This window comes from Emys orbicularis, chromosome 8 (genome assembly GCF_028017835.1).
Source record: "Emys orbicularis isolate rEmyOrb1 chromosome 8, rEmyOrb1.hap1, whole genome shotgun sequence".
Classification (NCBI taxonomy): domain Eukaryota; kingdom Metazoa; phylum Chordata; order Testudines; family Emydidae; genus Emys; species Emys orbicularis.
Window position 1 is genome coordinate 35707932 of NC_088690.1, and position 26252 is coordinate 35734183.

The window sequence follows — 26252 nt, forward strand, 5'->3', positions numbered from 1 at the left end:
TAAAATCACCTTCTGCTTCAACAGTTGGCACAAAGCACATGCTGCATACAAAGCATACATGTTGTAAACATGCCTGTCACAGAATAGCTGGCTCCTGAGGGGGCCAGGCTCCCAGTCTACCTGTGATAGGCTCTGCTAAGGAGAACAAGCCAACCCAGATCCACCTGCAAGTAGTTAATTGCCTACTTGGCTGGGCAGCAATTAATTAGCTAAGGAACAGCCACAAGGTCCAATAAAGAGTTATGAGACTTCAGACAGAGTTCCAAAAGACAGGAAGGAAACTCCAGCAGAGAAGGAATTCTCAGAGAAGCTATTTAGGGAGCTCACCAGTAAAGGGTACCTAGGAAACTACTCCTAAACCAGAGAGGTTCTGAAAGGGGAGCACACTAAGAGTGCCAAGTCCCTAAGGAGAAGGACCTTATTAAACAGCAGCAGATTGTCCAGATCACAGAGGAACTACATGCCACTTTGGAGAAGAACTGCAGTGGTTTGAGCTCTGAGAGAGTCCTGAGAAGGAAACCTTCCCCAGGTGATGGTAAGAGTCCCTCTAGGGGACTCTTACCATCTAGGTAAGATACCATCTAGGGAGGGAAGGGGGCTGGGTTGAGAGCATCTTAATGATAAGGAGCCTGGATGGGGGAGATGAGTGGATTTAGATGGGACTAAGATTAAGATTAACGCTGCCCCCCACTAAGGATGCTGGGGTGAAGGCTTGCTTGCATGTCTGATTGGCCTTTGGATGAATAAATTACACTGAAGGGGCACACTTCACTACATACATGTCTCATTGGGGAAACTGAGGCAGTGATAACTGTAGTTCTGCACTTGGCCTCTGGAGAGGCCGTGAGGAGTGATACGCCAGCTGCCCCAGGATAAGTACCCACCTTAATACCACTCTTGTGGAAGACTCCTACAGAATTTAATAGTAAGTGATTCAGGTGGGTTTGAGCCATTCCACAGAACATAACAGAGAATTATATCTGTGCTAGAGAGTACTGCAGTGTGATTCCGAACCCAATGAAAGTAAATAATAAAGAAAGATAACCTATGGGTTTAAAGTACTTTCTGTAAAAGTCTATAACTTTCATGCTTTTAACTTCTAGCAAATTTTTCCATAGGGCGGATTCCTGCCCCTTCACAATGGAGTTGCAGAAAGTGGATCCTGGAACACTGGTGGGAAAGGCAGTCTCAAAAAGGTCCCTCAGCCCTCCAGCAATCTGGCAAAGTGGCTCAAAAGAGCTGAGCACGACAAAGGGACTTTGCATTCAGCAAATATTATACTTTAGGCAAAGTGAGATCATTTTTATACAAGTGCAAATTCTTCGGGGGGGGAGGGGCAGGGAGGAATAAAATTGCAGGCACTATTTGAAAGAGCACTGTTCACATAACCACTCATATTTAAATCCCCAGGCACATGAGGAGAACAGTGAATGACTAAGACCAACATTAAAACATTTTTCATTGAAGTCTTTTGATAGCCAGCAAGTGACGAATACAGTATTTTATTAAAAGGAAGAGGGAAATCTAGTTAGGAAGAAAGTAGCTACACATTAGAATTTAATCAGGTCACCAAAGCAGATCCCCCCCAAAATGTGCAAAAAGTTCCATTAAATTTTAAATCCCCCAAAATAATCAGAACCTTGAGTTTTTAATCTCGTCTGAAACAGCTCTTGAAGAAGTGTGATGCATTCAAACTAGAAACATGCTAGAACTTTGGTTCCTTTCCAGCTTAAGGCAAAGACTGTTACATACTGTAACAGCAAAATCACTGTGCACCACACCCATTTTCGCTGTGTAAAGGTCTCTCATTCCATCAGCCAAGTCCCTACTTAGGGCTTGCCTTAACATACAGTGCACTGGTGCAACTGCGCTGCTGTGGCGCTTTAGTGAAGATGCTACGACGCCAATAGGAGAGCTTTTCCTGTTAGCATAGTTAATCCACCTCCCCGAGAGGTGATCGCTGTGTTAACAGAAGAAGCTCTCCCATTGACATAGCACTGTCTACACAGGGGTTAGGTCGGTATAACCACATCGCTCAAGGATTTTTCACACCCTGGAATGACAGTTGTACCGATATAAGTTCACAGTATAGACCTGACCTTAAATTCTCTAAATGAGCTATGGCTGCATGCCAATTCTTCATGTGTACATAAAAAGCTATAGCCATGCTATTGGACCTAGCTGGGCTCACCTCCTGAAAAAACGACTGGATGATGCAACTGCACTGTTATACTCTGCCCTTTTTATTTAAAGCATGTTGATAGTAATACTTTCATATAACTCATTATTAAGGTGCTGGTTTGTCATGGGGGTAGAAGCATCATGGATACTGTAATTTTTCTGTTTGACGATGACTTTTCTGTCTGTGGTTTTAATAAAGCAGAGTTTCCCAAAATGGTGGGAAACAGGAAGGTTCAAGGTAGGTCACCAGCCCAGTGAGGAGGGATGGAGAGAAAATCAACAACCCTGCACTCAGCTTGCAGAGGTGGCTCCTGTCCTGTGGGGGCTGGACAAGGCTTCCCACACCAGGCATTACACTTTGGTTTGACCAAGTTGGGATTAGGGTTGTGGTGCGAGGGTGGAGGAGGATGCTGCAGGTGGTCAGTGCCCCCCTCAGTGGAGTGAGGAGGCGATGGGATTTATATTTATTGTATTTAAAAGGGGTATAATTGTTTTCATAACTCTGACTTTACACACCATTTCCCCCTAAAACATGACTTTTATTAAGTTTAGCATGACTACTCTGCTATTTTTATAAAAAAAGAGTAGCATGACAAATCTGCAGCACTACTATTACACAATATACAATTGTGTTTCACTAAAACAGTGTGTAGTAGCTCTATTACTCTCAAATGCTGATAAAACTGCCCATTTAGTTTCCAAATGAACTAACAGCATATGTTCTGTTTAATTAGCACTAAACTGAACACTAGTTATCAAGTCTATTTCTGATGTGAGTGTACTAATTACATGGACTAAGCCAGGGCTTTAAAGATGACCTGCAAAGAAAGTCAAATAGAGTTTGTACCCATGCTATGATTACCAAAAAAATAAAATAAAATAAAATAAAAAAGATTTTTGAGCCAGGGGACGAGGTGAGTGTTTTTAAAGCTTACTCTTCTGCTTGCTTTTTATATTAGAAATTCAGGTTATTTGCTCCCACAGTGCTGACAGCAAGTACAGAACCAGTGGAGTTATGACTTCACAGGAACCTTCATCTCAGGGAGAGCCCTACATGCTTGCATCATGAAGCGACAGAAGACTAGGGTTCTAGTGTCTGCAGTACTCCTAAAGCACAAGCAGGAGGAGCTACTTGGCAAGAAGAAAATAACCATAAGACGCTTTACCTCCATGTATGAGAACGATACAGATAAACCAAACAGCATTCGTAACTGACATAGCAGCAAGTATCTATACCAGAGGGGAGGGGAAGAAATAATATGTTGGGCATCACTACAGAAGATTATAAGTAGAGAACAAGAGAAAATACCTAGAGCAAGGAAAAAGTTATATAAAGAAACACAAGCTGTCAACACAGAGAATCCTCCACTTGGCTCTTGACAGAGGAAGAAAAGCAGGTGGGATTTTTACCTACACCTCAGAGCGTTCTCCATGTCATGTAGGCAGGGCCTAGTGACGGCAGCCCTAGCTAGCTCCACAGTAGCATCCTGGAGGACAGGATGATCCCAGGACTAGACAGAAAGTTGTATCCAAGCATATCTCCCAAGATTTCTAGTGGCTAAAGTGGAACAAGTCTTGCCCCCAGGGGGTGGCAAGCCTGGAGGGTGGGGAGAGAAAGAGTCGCAGAGCAAGCCTGCCCACAGCCATCCGTGAGGGACACAAGCCACTAGTACCCATAGCAGTGACTCCTGTCCCTCATGGATGGCTGGGCTCAGCTTCTCACTCTGGGCGTCGCTCCCTGGTGCATGGAGTCATAGTGCTGCTAACTCAAATTTGGACTGGCCGTCCCCCGTCAAGGTGGCGCCCAAATCTGAGTGTCTCTGCACCCATTTGCCAGGGCCAGGTCTCAATGCCCAGAATGGGGATCCGAGGCCATCCAGCCCTTCAAACGGGACAGGAACTTTTGTGGGCAGTCCTGTAAAACCTGGGACTGCTGGAAGGTCTGTCAAAGGTTAAGAGTAGAAAGCACTGACAGTGCAGCAAGAGCTAGAATGATTATGCAGGTCACCCTAGTGATCTCTTCCTGTCTGGGCTGGGTCTGGAGCCAGCTGGAGAACGGCAGCAGCAAGTGCCCAGAGTAGCATGTGCCAACATCCTCAGCTCTGATATTTTGTCATTTATGGACAACTTTAGCACATTCATTTCGTCCTCCAGTTTGGGGACTACAAAAACAAGGCCTAGCGAGCATTACAGTTTTGTATTACTGATCTGGAAGTTTATTCAATCAGAATATGATTTCATATCTTCTCTATACATTTATATTATGAACCAATTGAAATCTGATAATATTAAAGAGGCAGTCGCTGGAAGATCATAGTAAGCCTATTCAGGAAGGTAAATCTCACGTGATGACAAATATATTAGTGTTAATCTCAATTACATACATGTACAGTTAAACAAAGATTGATATAAAGAGAGCTTTCAAAGCACTAGGCATTATTAGTTTGCTTCCTGTAGTACTGTAATTCAATGTTTTCTTTATTAAAAATGGAAGAGCAAGCTTATTTAATAATACACCTGATTTAGGGGAGTGTTGGGGGAAGAGACAGACTATAAAATGTACTGGACTACTCAGAAGTTTAAAATAATTTGTATACGGCTATTTTCCTTTTGCATATATACAATCTAGGTTATAAAGTTTTATTTGTTTCATAGCTAATATACTGAAATAACAGACCCTGGTGTTATAAATTACTAGTTCCCCATTTCTCCTGAATTTGAGAGGTGATATTTCCTTACCTTTCACCTTTGCGATGACTGTTCCTGCAGCACTAAGAATGTCAACTGAATTGAGAGTCTGATGTTTATTTATCACTGCCTTTAGGACACGCAGCAGCTCCCCTAAACGTTCATGAACAACATGATGCAGACAGCCTTCATTTTCTGAAAGAGATTTTAAAAAATTGGGTCAAAGAAATTAGAAAACTATCCTTGATTTCTGTAAGTCCAGTCTCACAGTGACATTCAAGTCTTTTGGGTTGTGTTCCCTGCAGTGGTTAAGGTTGCACTGAAAGTTCAACTTCACTAATAAGTTCTAAGCTAACAAAAGTTACTTTGTGTGTCGGTATTTGCCAGTAGTTTTTTTGCTTTATTGTTATCTACAAGATTAAAAAATTAATTTCCCAAAAAGAATTCCAACCAAAGCACTAAAAGGCTAGGGATGCTATGATGGAGGTCCTCATATGCAAGGAAAAAAAAACAGGCCTAAACCATGTCCCTCTTGTTTCCTTACCACGGTATTAGGGAATTGATTTCATCCACCTCTATTTGAAGGAATTCAGGATAAAATATGAATAATGTCTAATGAAACAATATTCATTTTTTAAAATATATTTGAAATATGGCATCAACCAAAAGCATAATAGCAAGTTATTTTGTGCAAGAGAGCACATTAAGATTAGCTAGCTTTTAGTCTAAGTGTCAACCAAAAGGTTTTCAGCATCCTATGGTGCTTAGTCAAGAAAAACTAGTAACTAACAAGCAGGGCTATGAAATGGCATATGTGCCTTTTCAAAGCATAGTTCTCTTGATATGCAGTTTTTTGTAGGTATTTTTGTATGCATGGTACAGGTTGAACCACAGACTCTTCCGTTCCATTACGGAAATGGCTTTGGTGCACAGAGTTTAAGTTTCACGTGCACTCGAGTGCTGCTTTGTAAGCTGTGGTAAAAAAAGCTGTCAGATTCATGAAAGACTAGCTTATAAAAAGAGGATCTAATATAAGCTGATTCACTTCCCTGTAGAGCAAAAAGGGATGACGACTGTTACTGTGAGGTTTGTGATCACAGTAACAGAAATCAATATAATGTTACCTAAATGGTAGTTTCAGAACATCTGAACAGTTTTGGCCTTGCTGTAAAAGGTTGCTCTGGGTTAAGATACCAACATGTTGTTGGTGGGTCAGTGTGGTGTAACTATTGGGATGGATCAATTTTCTGTCACATAGTGGCTACAGGAGAAATCATAGCCTTTTATAGAAGGACATGGTAAGTCTTCAGTCCCAACATCAGGATATAGAGGTTTCCAGCTCAAACACATAGATAGCTCTTTGCTTCAGGTTCCACATCCCAACTGAGCAAATCCCATATAGATGGTATACCTGATGACCTTTCTGACTGAGAAACTGCACTGCATTTGATCAAGTGGTGGTCATACTCTGAATCTATTTTTAAGAATTTCAATGTTTTATGTTTCGGGTTAAGTGAATTACATACAGCTTCACCACAACTTCAGATCTTCCTTTTGTATTAGAAAAAATAACCCCTAAAATCTGAAACCTCACACACTTACCTGGGTCTGGAAAACCTTCCTGACAGTGAGAGTCTAAAGAAGCTCAATCTATTTAGTTTATCCAAGAGAAGGTTACGTGTTGGTTTGATCTTAGTCGACAAATATCTACATGAAGATTTCTCACAACAGAGGATTAAAAAAAGCGGGGTGGGGGGGAGGAAACAAAGGCATAACAAAAATCTAATACCTGGAAGCTTAAGCTAGACAAATTCAGGCTAGAAATAAGGTGAACATTTAAAAAATGTTAATAATTAACCATTGGAGCAAATGGAGCATCTTTCTAAAAATAAAGATATGCTCTAGCTTGAATCAAACCCATAACTTCTGGTGAAGAACTGCTTGGCGAAATCCTTTGGCCTGTGTTATACAGGAGGTCAGACTAGATAATCACAGTAGTCCCTTCAGGCCTCAGTCTATGGGCTTGTCTTCACTACCAGGATAAGTCGACCTAAGTTACGCTAATCCAGCTATGTGACTAACGTAGCTTAGGTCGACTTACCCCGGTGTCTACTCTGTGCTCTGTCAACGGGGAGATGCACTCCGGTCGACCTCCCTTACTCTTCTCAGAGAGGTGGAGTACCGGGGTCAACCGGAGAGCGCTCTGCCGTCAATTTAGTGGGTCTTCACTAGACTATTAACTACTATTTGAGGTTGGGGGCAGTTATAGAAGAGGAGCAGCAGGAAAAAAATAGATGGCAGTGCAATACTGACGTATACTGAAACTAAAATTGGATCACAGCAGTATCCAAACAATCCCAAGAGAGTACTGCATTATTAACATGCAACTCATTCTAAAGCAATTTGGAGCCTGAAGAATTAGAGAGTCTATAAAACCACATTCCATTTATGCATTAAAAGTAACATCTGTAAAAACAGAATATTTCTCAAGCCAAAAATTACAGACAGTTAAAGTACAACTGGTGCCAAACTCAAGTTTCAAATACATATTAAAGTCTACACTTTAATACGTTGGAGTATGAACACATTTTCTACTTAAGTCTCTCTAAAAAGGAGAAATTTGTCTAGGTCCAAAATTAGGCTCATCTAACAACATAAGTAAAAAAGCTCTGTTCAGTGGCTCAAACTGCCATCTGTTTGCATTATGATACTGCACTATTTTGTTTACAAAAATATTTGAAAAACATTTATTGTTTCCAGTGGCAGGAAAAGACAAAAAGGTCTGTGATGAAAGTAATGCTGACAGAAAAATGCCATCATGAACTACGGGTGAACTGCAGTCAGCAATTTTAATTTATCCAGGACAGGAAGTCTCTTGTGTTATTGTCCATTTGGGGAAAATATATAGTACTGGGGAAAGAAACAAAAGTGCAATATGCCAGGTTAATAAAAATAGAATTTCTATTACCAAGCTGCCCTATCTAGTTCAATTATCACCTTAGATGAGGAAAAAATACAGTTTACAATGAAAAGACAATATCCAGGACAATGTAAAACCAAAAAGTTTTATTGCTGACTCAATCTCACTCCACTTTCAAGAAGTCACGTGATCGTATTTGCTTTCAATTTGCCTTCCTCCTTCTCTCCCCCACCATCCAATTTACCTTATACATATATATGCCCAAATAAATCTGTTAGTCTTTAAGGTGCCACCAGACTCCTTGTTGTTCTTATCGATATGAAGACAAATGAGAATTTCCTCCATCAATGAATATTGCATTGAGTTCAAGCCCTCCATCATTGTTCTAGGCTGCGATACCTAAAGGAACACCTAGGTTTCTAGAATGAGGACTGTGATCAACTACTCTGAACTTCTGCACAATCGAACTATTGCAGAGGTTAAGCTGGTTTGTGTAGGAGACAAGAGTTTTCTTGGAGACCTCCTGCAACAAACATTGGCCCTCTTGATCTCCTAAATGAAAAGATAGGGCTGTGAATCCGGGACTTTCTGCTTCCTTCACTATCACGCCTCATAGTGAAAGTTTTGTTTTTTAAAGTTGTATCAGCAACACAAAACCAGACATTTCCCAAAGGATGCAAGAAGCCTGGATTGGGGGAGGGTGTGTGTGGGGAGGTGTGGGGGTAAAATCCAACCCCAAAACCCAGCTACAGAGATGTGGAGGTTCTCTTTTGTTTTGGGTTTTTGTTTTTTGCAAGTAAAGTCTAAAGGTGTTCTCACAAAGCTAAGAAAGTGGCTTTTCAGACATTAAAGAGTTCAGTAGCTTGCCTATGACAGATAAACTTTGGTTTGAATTCAACATCTGCCTTTCTCTAGTAGAAAACAAAACCATCCTAAAATTAAAATACAGCCATAAGAAATGTCATTTTCGGACTAGGTGTGGAGAAGGGGAATGGGGGTGAGGAATCAGAATAAATGCATCAATCACAAATCAGGCTAAAAAGTGATCAATATTGCCAGCCAGTCTTTTCGCCAAAGTTTTCAGCAAGTCTTTAGTTCAGAAGGCAATATAAGATAAATGGCTGAAAAGCATATAAGAATATTACTAAAACTTAGTCAGCACATAGTTTAGCCTTCAGTTCCAAAGACACCAGGAATTCCAGTCTCCCATTGCTTTATGGCTACTCATTCATCTTCATCAGTGTCAGAATACCACAAGTTACCCGATTTTCAAATTTTGGACACACTTCTCAAAGGCAAGCTTTTGTCTAATAAAGATTAGCTAGCGATAATGGCCTTGCAACTATGGATTCTGCTCATCCAAAACAAAATAAAGTTCTATAATCAAGCTTGTCAGCTTCAACACAACTTCCTGCCAAGTCAGTTTCAATTACATTACATACAGTTGGGAAAAGCACTGTGGTATCAGTAGGGTCAGGTATTGTTTTGTTTCCCGGGGCTTTTCACCAGGCCCAAATGTTTTATGAAAAGTTGTATGTTCCAAGAAGTGTTAAAATGCAGAGATTAAAATTAAGATTACATTACGCTTTGTTTAAAAGCAAAGAAAAAGTTATGTTAGCTGCCGCATTTCCTACATTGTTCTTTAAATCTGGGCAGGAGATCAAATATTAGAATCAATTTAACAGTTTCTGTTTATGGATTTTCTGCAGAGCTCTTTAGCAATATCACTTTGGACTATCATCCATGTGCACTATTATGGAAAGCACACACTAAATTATAAACTAGGTAGCAACTTCCAAACTATTCAGACCCAAAGCTTTTAATGAAGATTTCAGTTTAATATGAAGTTGTACATGATAGATTCAAAGTTACCACAAGGCCTATTACCTCTGCTCACTGGTATACCCCAAATGTTAACAGAGGATCTATATCTGGGCAATCTATAGTTTTTTTTAGATGCTAGCCCTCATGAAGTGAGATTTTAACAGATCTCTTTTTATCAGAAATGTATCAAATTTATCAGAAATTTCCATTCCAGAATCCTGGATAGTAGAGGCTGGCTCCCCCTAGACACCAATAGAGTAAATGCTGTTTCCATTAAATTCTTCAGAAGGATTAAAATATGTTATCAGCAATTACACCATCTAGATCACATGATTGAAAATCAGCATCAAAACAAAACAGATCTATTTAAAGACAACTTTATTCTGAAGTCTCATTCATGCCAACTCAGTCAACTCCCATACTGTTTAGTAAGAAACAAATCAGCATTCTGATCTGCACTGGATCCAGACTATGAGACTCCCCAATGAGCATTGCAGACTAAGCAAAATGATCGTACAACAATGAACTGTGCTGAAACTGTCTAACCCAGGCATCTGCAGGTTTTGGAAGATGTCCAAGATTAGCCCATCCTCATTTTTGTATTTTCCATCACCAGCCACACTGACTGACAAGACTCTATTGCATTACTGTCTAATCTGCCAGAGGTCATGATCAGTTGAAGTCAAACATTGAAAATATTTCTTAATGTTCTCTAATATTGTTATAGATCAGCATAATATATGGCCAAATCAAAAAGTTACCATTGCTCTTTAGTTAAGTCCTAGGAGATATTCTTATTAGACAAGCAATCACAGCAACTCCTACTGGTATGTCTAAGGATAGTTATATTTGACATCATGGGGTTTTGAAACGTTTAATAACTATAGAAGACACTTTAAGATGCTTGGATGGATAGCATACAGGTAAACTAGTTGATTCCTAATGCACAAGTATGTTTCTGTACACCATACAACAAGTAGGGGAATATCTACACTTGCAAGTTAATTCAGATTAATGTGAGGCATGAATTTTAAGTGCAATAGGTATTCCTGTCCATGTGTAGACAAACCTTAACCAAATCAACAACATGCATTTAGCTCCCTAAACAGGAAACAGAAATCACGCACAGAGGAAGCCACCGGAAATTAACAGCATAGAGAAAATATGTTAACACTGCCACAAGTTTAACTCTGAATTTTGTTGTTTAAGGCAATCTGTGATGTCTACTGTCGGTGTGGCATTTCAAAGGAGATCCTCGGTGATTAATTTAATATCTGAGATATTTCAGGATTTTGAAACTTCTGATCCTACACTAGCCTATTTTTCAATTTAAAAAATGTAGTTATTGCTTTACTATCACCATGAGAGTGAATGGGTAAGATATCCCTCAACCAAGGCCAACATAATATTGCTGCTACCCAACAAAAACTCCCGTCAGCTGAAAGATTGGGACACAGGAGGTGTTATTCTGCTGTCCGTATACTAGCACACGGGTCATAGCTTGCTGTCGTTAAGGTTTCACAACAGTTGCCATTATAAGCTTGTGGTTTCAGCCAATCAAGTTTCTACTTCTGTCTTGCAGACAACAGTTTCCCCAGGAACTTCCCATTCTGCAACCCAAACCATCCCTACAGAGTCACACTTAGCTGTGTGTGTGTGTGTGTGTGTGTGTGTGTGTGTGTGTGTGTGTGCGCGCGCGCCTCCTAAGATACGCCGACTGAAGTTGCGTATCTTAGGTCGACTTATCTGGCCGTGAGGACAGCGGCAAGTCGACTCCACCGCTGCCGCTCCCCAGAGACGCGATAAATCAATCCCCGATAGATCGATCTCTACCCACCGATCCAGCGGGTAGTGAAGACCTGCCCTGAGTTAAGGACTCATGAGGCAAGATCCCATTTCTGGTTTGAGGCCCTTGCCTCTGTCCCAAAGTGATTTTTTGGGGTAGAAAGAAGCAAACCATTAACTGCTTTTGAGCAGAAGGAGGTTGAAGTGTAAAGAGGGATATACTTTCTATTATAAAAAAGTCTCTAATCACTCTTGAACAGCCCAACAGCTGAAATATCTAAGGGTTGAAAGGAAGTCTGGCACGGAAAAGCCCTTACTGGGAACAGAAACTAACCCTGTTCCAGAAAAAAAAGTTTTGATTTGATCAAGTTATGAGTCATTAAAAAAAAAAAAAATCATCACATAACATGCATATTTCCCCCTAAGGTCAAAGAAACTGTGTAATTAATTGCATCTGAGAAACAGAATACAATTATGTAATTAGAGATGACTATAGTTGTATATTCAATAGGGCATGGGTTAAAGTTATGCACCTAACCTTATCTTTGGCATTTCCTCATTTCGGAGTACTTACCAGGAGGTCCCACACTTCTGGCTTGTCTATATGAATACAGTTTGTGGCAAGCTGGGGTGTAACTCTACCCGACACTAGACTGCCATGTACTACGTGCCCGCTAGGTGATGCCATTCAATCTACTCCCATTTCAAAGTGGGGTAAATCAAAGCGCACTACAGATTTTTTTTAGTACGGCAGTAGGCTCCACACAGACATTTAGTGCATTGCACACTAGCATAGGGTAGACTTACACCCCAGCTTGCTGCAAACTAAGCATTTGTATAGAGAAGCCCTTTATAGATTGTGTAGGCTGAGCTTATTGCACACACTCAGGCATTTCTCCTCCCTAGTTCCCTGTGCATCTCCCATCACACTTTATTTCAGGAACTCCCCGCAACTTCCCCTACTCCATCCCCAATTCTTCCCCACAAGCCAGGGTCTCATATTCCCTTCATCCTCATTTGAGGGGCTGCGTGCACATCCCCACTTCCTCCTTCTCCCCATCACCATCATTCTTTCTATCTGGGAGATAAGTCATTCAGAGTGTCAACATGTTAAACTATTGGGAGGATGGGAAGATATGAGATGAGGAACTATGGCTGGAAAGCGTTATTGGGTGCCATCAACCACTTCTTTGATCTTCAAAACAACTTCAGAACCAATAGCTGTGGTTCTGTTAATCAGATGGCCGGGCTACCTGTGTCTCCCATTTTTCCCCTTTCGGTTTTCCAATTTCCCTCCAAATCAATAGCGTTCTGTCCATTTATGCCTACAGCACTACCTGAAATTCTGGAATTGATCAGATGCAGCATGAAAGGGTTACTCATCTTGTGCAGTAATTGTGGTTCTTTGAGGTGTGTCCCCCTATCAGTGCTCCACTGTAGGTGTATCCATGTCCCTGCACCTCAGATCGGAGATTTCAGGTAGCCGTGTCTGTTTGGCCTACACATGCACTCTCTCCATCTCATGCTCTGCCTAGAGGCTATCTAGTGCTGCATGGGCAAACTGCTCTCAATTCCTTCTCTACTGCAGAGCTCATTGGTAAGAACTCCAAAATACAGGGGAGGGTGGTTAGTGGAGCACCCATAGGGGGACACATCCCGGAGAACCATAGTTACTACACAAGGCGAATAAACCTTTCTTCTTTGTTTGGGAATGTTTTTGATGAAAGCTATGGAAGTGGAAACATCTCGTGGAATGAATTTGAACTCCAGGTGGAGGTTGGAGATTGGGAGTACGATAACAAGTAATGCAGCCCGATATCCATTTAGAGAGTCTTTGCTTAGCGATTGAGGATCCTTTAGATCTCTCTGCAATAGAAAGGAATAGTCTAGGAGATTTTCTGAAAGGCTTAGTTCTATCCAGATAGAACACCAATGCTCTCCTGATATCAAGGATGTGTAATATTGCCTCTCTCTTATCCCAGAGTGGCTTGGGGAAGGAGGCTGGGAGGTGTATAGGTTAGTTTATGTGAAGGTGGAAGATATTTTTGAGAGGAATTTGGGGTGTGGTCACAATGTAACTATATCTCTGATAAATTTTAAACAGGGGTGTGCTGTTAGAGCCCCTATTTCTCTGATAATTTGAGCCAAAGTGATGGCTACTAAGAATGCCATTTTCATAGACAGATGTGTAAGCGAGCATGTGGCCACGGGTTCAAGAGGAGGCCTTGTGAGGCACTTGAGGAGAAAGTTAAGATCCCATTGTGGGAAGAGGTTACCCATACCCTTGAGGAATCTTTTCATAATAGGATGAGCAAATATGGAGTAGCGGTCTCTCTTATGATGGAAGGCCGGTATGGCTGCAAGAAGCAACTGTACTGAATTTAGAGATCATGCGGATATTTTTTGATCTAGGATGTAGTCTAGCACCAGTGGGAGGGGAGAGGAATGTGGAGGTAACATGTTTTGAGTAACACCAGAATTGGAATCTTTTCCACTTTTGAATCTACATGTGACAAGTCATTTTTCTGCTATATAATAGCACCTCTTTCACATCCTCTGAACAAGACACTCTATGCTTTCAAACCATCAAGGAGCCATTCCTTGAGTGGAAGAACCTGCAAGTTGGGATGATGGATCTGTCCAGCATCCTGAGAAAGGAGATGAGGAAGGGGCTAAAGAGTGATTGGCAAGCAGATCGCTAACAGAGTAAAGTATGGGAACTATGTTTGTGTTGGCCTGTGGGAATTATGAGAATAACCATTGCTCTCTCTTTTCTTATCTTGAGCATGACCTTTGATATTAGAGGAATTGAAGGAAAGGCATAAAGGAGACTTGTGTTCCAGTGAAAGAGAAAGGTGTCTCCTAGAGAATGATGATCCAATCTGGCTCTGGAGCAGAACTGGGAGCATTTCCTGTTTTTGGCTGTGGCAAATAAGTCTATTTCTGGGACTCCCCAATTGGGGAAATATGCTGTGGAGAATAGCATGGTCTACTTCCCGTTTTGTGTCCCTGAGAAAAATTCCTGCTGTGGTGTTCTGTATGCCTGAAAGGTAGGCTGCTGCTACGTTGATGCTGTGCTGAATACACCAATTTCATAGTTTCATTGCCTTGGCACAAAGGGAAGATGATCTTGCTCCTCTCCCTAGAGATTTATGTAAAACATACATGCTGTGTTGTCTATCACAACCTTTATATTTCCTATAGCTAAAGGCAAACACAAACAGGCATTCCTTACCACTCTGAGCTCTAGCAGGTTGCTATGCAGTGGGAATTCGAAGGGGGACAATTTGCCTTGAACCATATGGTTGTCTTGATGAACTCCCCAGCCCACCAGAGATGCATCTGTTGTCAGTATGAAAGTCGAAGGTGGCTGAGTGAAGGGAACCACTGCACAGACATTCTGCAGATCTTTCCAGTATTCAAGAGAATTTTTGACCGTCAAGGACATCAACAGCAGTTTGCTCAATCTGTCCATATTTGGTGCGTAAACCATTTTGAGCCATGCTTGAAGGCGACACATGTTGAGTCTTGTATGACTTATTACAAAGGTGCTCGCCGCCGTGTCCCAGTAGCTGAAGTCAATTTCTGGCTGAGGTCTGGGAGCTGGCCTGGATTGTGTAGATTAACTTAGTTAAGGTACTGAACCTGTGTAAGGGGAGGAAGACATTGGCCTTTACTGCATCTAGATAGGCGCCTATGAATTCTAGATGTACTGGCATTGGTCAATTTTTGAACATTTAGCTGCAGTCCCAGCTGTATGAATACATCAATAGTTTTTAGCATGGCTGACAGGGCGTCAAAGAATAGTGCCTTGAGTAGACAGTCATCTAGATATGGAAATATAATTCCTAGTTTGCAAAGATGTGCTGCTACCACAAACAGGACCTTCAAGAACACTCTGGCTGCGGATGATAGTCCAAATGGAAGTACCTTGTATTGAAAATGATGACTCAAACTCCTGTGGAATGTTTGGATCATGATAGGAAAATAAGCATTTTGTAGGTCAAGAGCTGAGAACAAGCCTTCGTGGTCCAGCGATGCAATTATTGCTGCTAACAACCAACTTGAATCCTTGTGTCTTTACATAGCTGTTGAATGATCTCAGACCCAGAATGGGTCTCCATCCACCATTCTTTTTCAGTATCAGGAAGTATTTGGAATAGAAACCCTTTCCTCTGTGTTGATTGGGAACTGGTTCTATAGCACCCAGGTTTAGGAGATGCTTGATCTCCTGATGTAAAAGGTGCTCGTGGGAAGGGTCGCTGAGAAGGGGGATGGGAAAGGAAAGAAAAGTGGATTGAATAACCATTGGAGATGATCTCTAGTGCCCACTTGTCTGTTATACGTTTACAGTTTGGTCAAAAAAGAACAAGGTGGTTTCTGAAAGGATGTAGATGATCCAAGTTTTGCAGCAAGCAATTGGGTAGCTCAGGGCCTCGACCAATGCATCAAAATCGGTGTTTTGGTGTTGAGGGTTGTGAAGTTGAGGTTTGGGGCTCTGTCAGTCTTCATTTTCGTATTCGTTGCCTTTTCCACTGGGGTTCATAGCGTCTCTGGGATGGAGGGAACTGAGCAGATCAGGATCTTTGTGATGTCTGAGATTTGCTGTATTTCCTTTTCTGTGCAAGTGTATAAATCCCCAGAGAACACAATGTGGCTTGAGTCTTTTAGTGTATGGAGGGGGGAGTCTGTTTTTTCCACAAACAGTTTAGATCCTTCGAATGGAAGTGTAACGTTGCAGTCTATATGGTTTTATAGAAATATGCTAATGAATGAATATAATGTAACTGGAATATGCTTCATGCAAAAGGTCTCTTGTAAGGTATCATTACAAAGCTTATAATCTACTGAGTGTGATCATCCTATACGTATAAATGTACCACTCTTGTATCTGAAACTAGAAATATGAAATGTAACTCTGAGGGCCTATTGCAATTATGCAAAGTGTGGGCCATTAATGGTAGTTTGGAATCTTGACTCCCATTAACCAGGACAATTGTCTGCAGATGGCTGTGTTTACCTGTAAGTCTTCCTGTATACGCGTGTGCTGGCAAGTGGACAATGAAGTCTTGCAGTGACATGTGATCATGTCACCTGAACTGGAATCCATCTTTAACCTGGTGTCTTTCCATTGAGAAGGAGGGGGTGGGAACCCAGAGAGGGACAAAGGATTCCCACCTTATGCAAAAGATATAAAAGGGTGGAACAGAACAAAGGGATGGTAAGAGCCATCATGAAGAATCCCCTAGCTACCACCTGAGCTGGAACAAGAGCTGTACCAGGGGAAAGAATTGTGCCCAGGCCTGGAAGGTGTCCAGTCTGAGGAAAAAACTTAGTGAAGCATCTCTGAGGGTGAGATTATCTGTATTCAGTTTGATTAGACATAGATTTGCGCATTTTATTTTATTTTGCTTGGTGACTTACTTGGTTCTGTCTGTTACTACTTGGAACCACTTAACTCTTACTTTCTGTATTTAATAAAATCACTTTTTACTTATTAAATTTACTCAGAGTATGTATTAATACCTTGGGGAGCAAACAACTGTGCATATCTCTCTATCAGTGTTATTGAGGGCGAACAATTTATGAGTTTACCCTGTATAAAGCTTATACAGGGTAAAACAGATTTATTTGGGTTTAGACCCCATTGGGAGTTGGGTATCTGAGTGTTAAAGACAGGAACACTTCTGTTAGCTGCTTTCAGGTAAACCTGCAGCTTTGGGGCAAATAATTCAGACCTCGGGTCTTTGTTGGAGCAGACGGGAGTGTCTCGCTCAGCAAGACAGGGTGCTGGGGTCCCGAGCTGGCAGGGAAAGCAGGAACAGAGGTAGTCTTGGCACATCGGGTGACAGCTCCCAAGGGGGGTTCTGTGATCTAACCCATCACAGGAAGGTCCTCCACAGTAGTTTGGATTTCTCTTGGGAGACCAGAAACATGAAGCTCTCCTCATTACTATTGCTGTTGATATGGAATGGGCAGCTGTGTCAGCAGTATCTAACAAAGTCTGCAACTATGTCCTCACATGAAGTTGACCCTCAGCGATAGTGGCTTAGTACTTCTCTCTCTGATCATTTGGGAGATGTTCAATAAAGGCATTGAGCTTTGAGTAATTGATACGATTATATTTCGCGGTAAGGGCTTGATAATTAGCAATCCTAAATTGTAGGGTTGCTGATGAGTGCGATTTCCTGCCAAATAGTCCAGTCATTTCCAGTCCTTGTTGTACAGTGTTGATTTAGTGTTGTGCTGTCTGCCACATTTATTTACAGCATCTACAATAAAGGAATTTGGGGATGGATGGGAAAATAAAGAGTCCACATCCTCAAAGGGGACATAATATTTTTTATCTGCCCTTGTGTGTGTGGGCGGTATCGTGGCTGGTGTTTGCCAGATGTTTTTTGCTGGGTCTAGAAGGACCTTGTTGATAGGGAGTGAAATATGAGCGGATGAGGACGCATGCAGGATGTCAAGCAGCTTGTCTTGCGATGCCTTCATTTCTTCAAGGGGGACCTGAAGTGAGTCCGTTACTCTCTTAGTAAGGTCCTGGAATTGTTTGAAGTCGTCTGCCATGGTTGGTGGAGGAGACATAATGGCTTACTCGGGAGAGTAATCTAGAGTAATCACCTTGTCCAGTCTTGCTTCCTGTTCCTCAAAAGTCTCCTCTTGAGAATCAGGGGATTTAGAAAGGGAAACTGAGGGAGATAGTCTTCCTCTATCCCGGTGAGAGACACCTGAGGTCCTAGAGAACTAGTATCTGTAGGATGCCTATGGGTCCCAGTACAGTCACTGGGGTGGTGCAAAGGGCACAGGTGGTGTTACCCAATGATGTCCATATCAAGAGGGTGGGCCTCGTCTCTCATGGCAGTACTGTGTCTCTGTGACTGTTTCTAGGTGACTAGTCCCTTGACATTGCCCTGGGAAGCTCCCCACTGAGACTGAATATGTCATTGTCATCTTCCTCCTCTTTGTTGCTCAATAGAGGTAGAGCAGTTAAGGATGCAGATGGTGATTGTCTTGGTACCATGGGGAATTTAGGGAACCAAGATGTTGTTGGAACTGAGGCCTGGTCTACACTAGGCGTTTATGTCGAATTTAGCACCGTTAAATCGAATTAACCCTGCACCCGTCCACACCACGAGGCTATTTAGTTCGACATAGAGGTCTCTTAAATTCGACTTCTGTACTCCTCCCCAACGAGGGGAGTAGCGCTAAATTCGACATGGCCATATCGAATTAGGCTTGGTGTAGATGGAAATCGACGGTAATAGCTCCGGGAGCTATCCCACAGTTCACCACTCTGTTGACGCTCTGGACAGCAGTCCGAGCTCGGATGCTCTGACCAGCCACACAGGAAAAGCCCCGGGAAAATTTGAATTCCTGTTCCTGTCTGGGCAGTTTGAATCTCATTTCCTGTTTGGACAGCGTGGCGAGCTCAGCAGCAGTGGCAACGATGCAGAGCTCTCCAGCCGAGATGGCCGTGCAATCCCAGAATAGAAAGAGGGCCCCAGCATGGACTGATCGGGAAGTCTTGGATCTCATCGCTGTGTGGGGTGATGAGTCCGTGCTTTCCGAGCTGCGCTCCAAAAGACGGAACGCAAAGATCTATGAGAAGATCTCTAAAGCCATGGCAGAGAAAGGATACAGCCGGGATGCAACGCAGTGCCGCGTGAAAATCAAGGAGCTGAGACAAGGCTATCAGAAGACCAAACAGGCAAATGGACGCTCCGGATCCCAGCCCCACACATTCCGTTTCTACGAGGCACTGCATTCCATCCTTGGTGCGGCCGCCACCACTACCCCACCACTGACCGTGGACTCTGAGGATGGGATATTGTCCAGGGCCGGTTCCTCGGACATGTTAGCGGACGGGGAAGATGAGGAAGGAGATGAGGAGGACGAGGCAGTCGGCAGCGCTTACCAAGCTGATTTCCCCGACAGCCAGGAGCTCTTCGTCACCCTTACAGAGATCCCCTACCAACCCTCCCCAGCATTTAACCCGGACACAGATTCAGGGGAAGGATCAAGCGGTAAGTGCTTTAAACATATAAACCTTTATTTTTTACAAAACTTGAATATTAATACTAATAACAATCTTTGATTCATGATTTCTTCCCCCTGGGCGCTTAAATAATCAGTAACAAGTATTTATAAAAAAAAAAAAAAAAAAAAAAAATCAAACAGTGTCCGGTTGTGCATGATTGTGCTGCCCAAGCTGCTCCACTCTTTTGTCCCTGCTACTGCAGCTATATGAAAAGCCGGTCTATATGTCCGGGGATAGAGCAGTAGTCCTCCACAGACATCTCAACAAAGCTCTCCTGCAGGTAAAGGGATAGCCTGTTCATCAGGTTCCTGGGGAGAGCGGCTTTACTTGGTCCTCCAAAGTACGATACGTTCCCACGCCAGGAGACAAGCAGGTACTCTGGAATCAGTGCCTTGCAGATCATGGCGGCATAGGGCCCCGGTCTCTGCAGGCTCTCTCGAAGCATCCTCTGGATCTCGGTGTCCGGGATCCTCATGAGGGTAATGTCGGTCATGACAACCTGCTTTGAATTAGGTAGGGGACTGTTAGTATTGGGACTGCTTGCAACAAGTTCCTTTACAGAACTGTGACCGCTGGTTTACAGCCACGCGGTGGGGGCAGGAGAGGGTCAGCATCCAGGGATCTTTCCCTGGCACATCCGCGAGGGGGTGGGACAGGGCCACAGTTCTTGCTTGGCCGATTGGTGGCAGCAGAGACTGGCATTGCTTTCAATGTGAAAGGTGGCCAGTGGTACTCCTAAAGTTTTAATCTGCAACAAGTCTACGGCTTACCATCTTTGCCTGCTACAGAGAGTACCGTGTCCTGCCCCGGTTCCCAGATCGGCAGTGCAAAAGCCCAGGCACTGAAGGCGAGGTTCGAAAATTCGACCTTGTCCTCAGTGCGCATGTGATAGGTGTGGTTCATGGTCTTGTTCACGGAGAAAGACTATGTTCTTGTGAATCAAGGTTCTTGATTCACAACTACATTTATCTTTCGGAGGAATTCACTGCCTTTTCCTCATTCCCACAGCCACATCTGCAACTGTCTCCCAACCCAGCCTGGAATCACACTCCCAGAGGCTAGCGCACATTAGGCGGAGGAAGAAGACGACGCGAGAGGACATGTTCTCTGAACTTATGGGCTGCTCCCGAGCCCAGGCAGCACAGCATAACCAGTGGAGGGAGAATTTGTCCCAAATGCACCGGACACACATGGACCGTGAGGAGAGGTGGCGGCAGGAAGACCAGCAGGCGACTCAAACGCTGCTTGGACTTCTGAGGGAGCAAACGGACACGCTCCGGCGCCTTGTTGATGTTCTGCAGGAACGGAGGCAGGAGGACAGAGCCCCGCTGCAGTCTATCAGGAACCGCACTCCCCCGCCACCAAGTCCCATACCCCCCTCGCCCAAAGTCCAAAGAAGGAGGGGCGGGAGAGTCCGTGAAAACTCTCACTCCACCCCTGCAGACTGCTCAAGCACCAGAAGGCTGTCATTCCCCAAAATTTGAAAAGTCCTTTCCTGGCCGCCTCAAGCAAGCCCCCGTCCAAGTTTCACCCCCCAGTTTCATGTGTGGTTGTTAATAAAAAATACGTTTCTGTTCATTACTGTTTCAGTCATGCTGTTTTGAGAGAGAGTCTGTCTGCAGGGGGGGAAGGGGCTTGGTAATTGGACAGGACAGTCACCTTTAGCAGGCTACAGAGGCGGGGGCAGGTCCAGCAGCAGGGCACATACACAGTGCAGTGACTAGTTACCCTGGTCAGTCTGGGAGGTGGTTTTCATGTTCTGTGGTTGGGGGGGGGGGTGGGTTGTTGCTCTGTGACTGTGTGGCGGGGGAGGGCAGTTACAGATGTTATGCAGCGGTCCTTGTCCTGGATCACAGAGCCACGCAGCAGGGGATCTGTAACCCTCCCCCCCCCGCCATAAAGTCACATAGCCCCCACATACACGCAGTCCCGCTCAGGAGGGCTGGCAGGCTCCGTGGAAACAACCAATCCGCCACTGTGAATCCTGCCATTCCTGGAGTTTAGAAGGATCATTTGCATCAGTACACTACACCCGCTCCCCACCACAGTCTGCGTCCCAGGTTTAAAACATTCCCGCGAAAACAGTAATAAAGACAACGGTGTTCGTAAACAAAATAAAACTGAATTTATTTTTTTGGAAGGGGGTGGAGGGGGTCTGTAACTGGAGAGGATAGTCATCCTTAACTGGGTAAAGAAACGGGGGCAGGTTCAGCTTCTCTGGACAGAAACTTAAAAGTCACTGGTCACCCTGCTCACTGTGGAACCAGGCTTTCAAAGCCTCCCGGATGCACAGCGCGTCCCGCTGTGCTCTTCTAATCGCCCGGCTGTCTGGCTGGGCGTAATCAGATGCCAGGCTATTTGCCTCAACCTCCCACCCCGCCATAAAGGTCTCCCCCTTGCTCTCACACAGATTGTGGAGCACACAGCAAGCAGCTATAACAATGGGGATATTGGTTTCGCTGAGATCACAGCGAGTGAGTAAGCTTCTCCATCTCCCCTTGAGACGTCCAAAAGCACACTCCACCACCATTCTGCACTTGCTCAGCCGGTAGTTGAAGAGTTCTTTTTCACTGTCCAGTGCGCCAGTGTAGGGCTTCATGAGCCAGGGCATTAGCGGGTAGGCTGGGTCCCCAAGGATCACTGTAGGCATCTCCACATCCCCAAGAGTTATTTTGTGGTCCGGGAAGTAAATACCTTCCTGCAGCCGTCTAAATAGACCAGAGTTCCTGAAGACGCGAGCGTCATGAACCTTGCCCGGCCATCCAACGTTGATGTTGGTAAAACGTCCCCTGTGGTCCACCAGTGCTTGCAGCACCACTGAAAAGTAGCCCTTTCGGTTGATGTACTGGCTGGCCTGGTGGTCCGGTCCCAGGATAGGGATGCGAGTTCCATCTATAGCCCCACCGCAGTTTGGGAATCCCATCGCGGCGAAGCCATCTATGATGACCTCCACGTTTCCCAGGGTCACTACCTTGGAGAGCAGTACCTTGACGATTGCGTCACAACAACCCCCACGGTAGATTTGTCCACGCCAAACTGGTTCGCGACAGACCGGTAGCTGTCCGGCGTTGCAAGCTTCCAGAGGGCTATGGCCACTCGCTTCTGGACAGTCAGGGCTGCTCGCATCTGGGTGTCATTGCGCTTCAGGGCAGGGGACAGCAACTCACAAAGTTCCAGGAAAGTCCCCTTCCGCATGCGAAAGTTTCGCAGCCACTGGGATTCGTCCCAGACCTGCAGCACTATGCGGTCCCACCAGTCCGTGCTTGTTTCCCGTGCCCAGAATCGCCGTTCCACAACATCCAGATGACCCATTGTCACCGTGATGTCCTCGGAGCTGGGTCCCGTGCTTTGTGAGAGGTCTGTGCCCCTCTCAGAGTTCAGGCCCTCACCGCGGTGCCGTAGCCTCCTCGCCTGGTTCATCTGCATCTGGCTCTGGGAAAGGTGGATGATAACCTGCGAGGCGTTCACAAGTGCCACAACTGCAGCGATGGTCGCAGCGGGATCCATGCTCGCAGTGCTGTGGCGTCCGCGCTGTCACTGACCCGAAAAGCGCGCGAACTGATTTCCCGCCGGCGCTTTCAGGGAGGGAGGGAGGGCGGTATTGACAGACGGATGACGACAATTACCCAAAAGCACCCTCGACCCTTTTTTTTTTTACCCAGAAGGCATTGGCGGCTCGACCCAGAATTCCAATGGGCAGCGGGGACTGCGGGAACTGTGGGATAGCTGCCCACAGTGCACCGCTTCCAATGTCGACGCTTTCCCCATTAGTGTGGACTCACAAGGTCGAATTACTGTCCTTAGTGTGGACACACAAGTTCGACTTTGCAATATCTATTCCACATATTCGATTTAAGTGAAATCGAAATACCCTCGTAGTGTAGACATACCCTGAGTAACAGGGATTCTGGCGTTTCTAAGACCAACAGGTCTTTGTACCATGGTACCGTAGGAATTCCATTTCTCCATCCTCATCAAGTTAGTAAATCTACAATGGAACTAACAAGGTTTACAATTTGCATATCTAGAGTTTCTGGAAGGGATGTGCCATTAGAAGCAAGGAGTAAAGTTGTTTTCTGAAATACTATGGGTGCAATTTGACAAAACATTACCACCAGTAGCAACTCTACAGCATTACCTGTATTTCCTATTCCAACTATAAGAACTACCATTTGACTTATTTTTGTTCCTGTTTCATACCCACATGCCCAAATGGCTCCCACTGCAGGAGGGCAGAAACCTACTTTATTCAGCACTTGGGGTTTTGACTAACTGTGGATTGCAGATTTGAAGGCGCTACAATATAAGAAATTAACAAGAAAAAATGTTTACTTTTTATATCTTAAATGTACTATTATTATGATGAAAAAAAGTCAGACTATTTTGTAGTTTCAACATTAAAGGCATTTTGTTTTGTTTTGAATTTACACTGTAACAACTCTGCCTAGTGCCACTTAAAGGCAACCGAGCTACAAGATCCTGAAATGTTCCAAGTACACTCACCTTTATATTAAGTCAATGGGAAATGCTGGTGCAGAGAGTTCAAAAATCATGAGATCTGACAAATTAGTGCTGAGTTATTTTTAATTTGCTTTCTGGTTTTTGAACCTTTCATATGTGTGTTTTCAAGTTTTTTCTCTGCAACTATGAAGACTAGAACCTTTTTACCATGAGGTTTGCTGTTTGGGGGGGAAAAAAAAAAAAAGTCACATGTTGGCAATGTTGTAAATGGTGCGCAACACCTGTTAGGATCATATCCTTAGAGTTGTAGTGGAAACGTAACTAGAACACATATATTATTACCTACTATTTACTTGTTAAGATAGTAATTTCACAAGTACACTGCTACAACTTAAAATGTACTATTTGTAGTTTTACAAAATTCTTATGATCCAGCACTGGACATTATTTTAACATCATACAATACGTATGGGCCAGCTGGTATTAATCAAGCCTTACACCATGATTTGTGCATTGCAGAAGCCCCTACACACCCCAATCAGAGATAGACGCCTCATTGTGGCAGTCATAACAAACAACAAAAAGATGGTTCCTGGCCCAAAGAGCTTGCAATCCAAGCACAGGATGAGATAACAAGTGGATATAGTTAAAACAGAATAGCAAAATTAGCTGTAGTCTCTACTGCATCCTTTGTACCATTTTCAGCCATTTGCTTGCACGCTGTATGCTTTGGTACTTTAGGTCCACACATTTCTCTGATATTTACAGTTTTTCCATCTTTAAATTAGGATTCTCTATATCAACATAATATATTCATCTTTATCATCTTATCTTTACCTTTGTATGGTAATTACTGAAAATTTGAATATGTTCATTCAAAAGAAGCTTAGCTTCTCATTACAGTGTAACATTCCAAGGATCAATCTGTTGGTTATTGGCTTATGCTTACTTCTAAATTAAAAATGAATACTAAAGAAGAAATCATACCTAATTTCATAGGAAAAAAACCCCCAAGAATACTGTGTACAATTTGTTCCAAAACAGGATGAACTTTTCAAGCTGCCTTAATTCAAAGCCAGTGGCTTGTAATTTTTCTTTATATATATATATTATATATAACTATAAGACTCCTTTAAGGATGATCTATGCCGATTTTGATTTAACAAATGGCCTTTCCACTATCACTGATCAGCTCTGTAAAGCCATATCTTTGTACACAACATGCAGCCATTTTTTGTTTTCAACTCTTCGTATTCAGAAAACCTTCAGCATACTGAGAAGCTGTCTGCTTTTACGGATTTGAAAGAATAAATTGCCTTAAACAGATTTTATACCTACAATTCAGCTTGTAAGCTACAAGAACAGAAAAGCCACAAATAGCAAGCTGGCCAATGCCTCATTTTTGTTAATTAGTATCATGGCAACCATTAATTCAGCCTGCTCGTTGTCAAGGAATCATATTTTTAAAAAGGCACCACAACAAGCTCATACATTTTTGTTTCAATAATGTATACACCATAATTCATAGCAAAGTTCTAGTATACTAAATTGTAGCAAAGGTAGTAAATTCAAGCCAGTGAAGCATTATATGGAAAGCAAATGGGAATCAAGTATGATACAGATCTGTTATCTAACACACCAAAACAAAAACGTTATTCTCTTTGAAGGAAAGGACGAGATCTGATGAGTAGGGAGAGGGAAAACCAGAAGAAATCAAAACAAGAACAGAACCTAGATTTGAAAGCAGTTTGCAACATGATGCATCCGTCTCAGGAGTTTACCTCTAGAAGGACAACAAAGATTTAATTCAGTGGGGTCTACAGAAAACATTTTCAAATTACTCTTCTTAAAAACAACACCCCAAGAAAGGACAAATTAAATTTGTTACTAAGATAGGTAATATACAGAAGCTACCAATGTTTACATACAGTTATGGTACAACTATTTGGTACCATAAATACATTTTCTAACAGGAAAAGAATCAGAGGGGTAACCGTGTTAGTCTGGATCTGTAAAAAGTGACGAAGAGTCCTGTGGCACTTTATAGACTAACAGACGTATTGGAGCATAAGCTTTCGTGGGTGAATACCCACTTCATCAGATGCATGTAGTGGAAATTTCCAGAGGCAGGTATAAATATGCAGGCAAGAATCAGCCTAGAGATAACGAGTTTAGTTCAATCAGGGAGGATGAGGCCCTCTTCTAGCAGTTGAGGTGTGAACACCACGGGAGGAGAAACTGCTTTTGTAGTTGGCTAACCATTCACAGTCTTTGTTTAATCCTGAGCTGATGGTGTCAAATTTGCAAATGAACTGAAGCTCAGCAATTTCTCTGAAGTCCGGTCCTGAAGTT

The 26252-nt window shown here is 43.2% G+C and overlaps 1 protein-coding gene across 1 annotated transcript in view; it reads right to left on the reverse strand.

The window, feature by feature from the left end:
* The window catches only part of ARHGAP29 (Rho GTPase activating protein 29), an 82105-nt gene that overhangs the window by 28901 nt on the left and 26952 nt on the right, over nt 1-26252 (reverse strand). The window contains exon 2 of the mRNA XM_065409090.1: nt 4921-5064. Within this exon, the coding sequence (XP_065265162.1) occupies nt 4921-5064 (144 nt within the window). The remainder of the gene's footprint in view (nt 1-4920; nt 5065-26252) is intronic.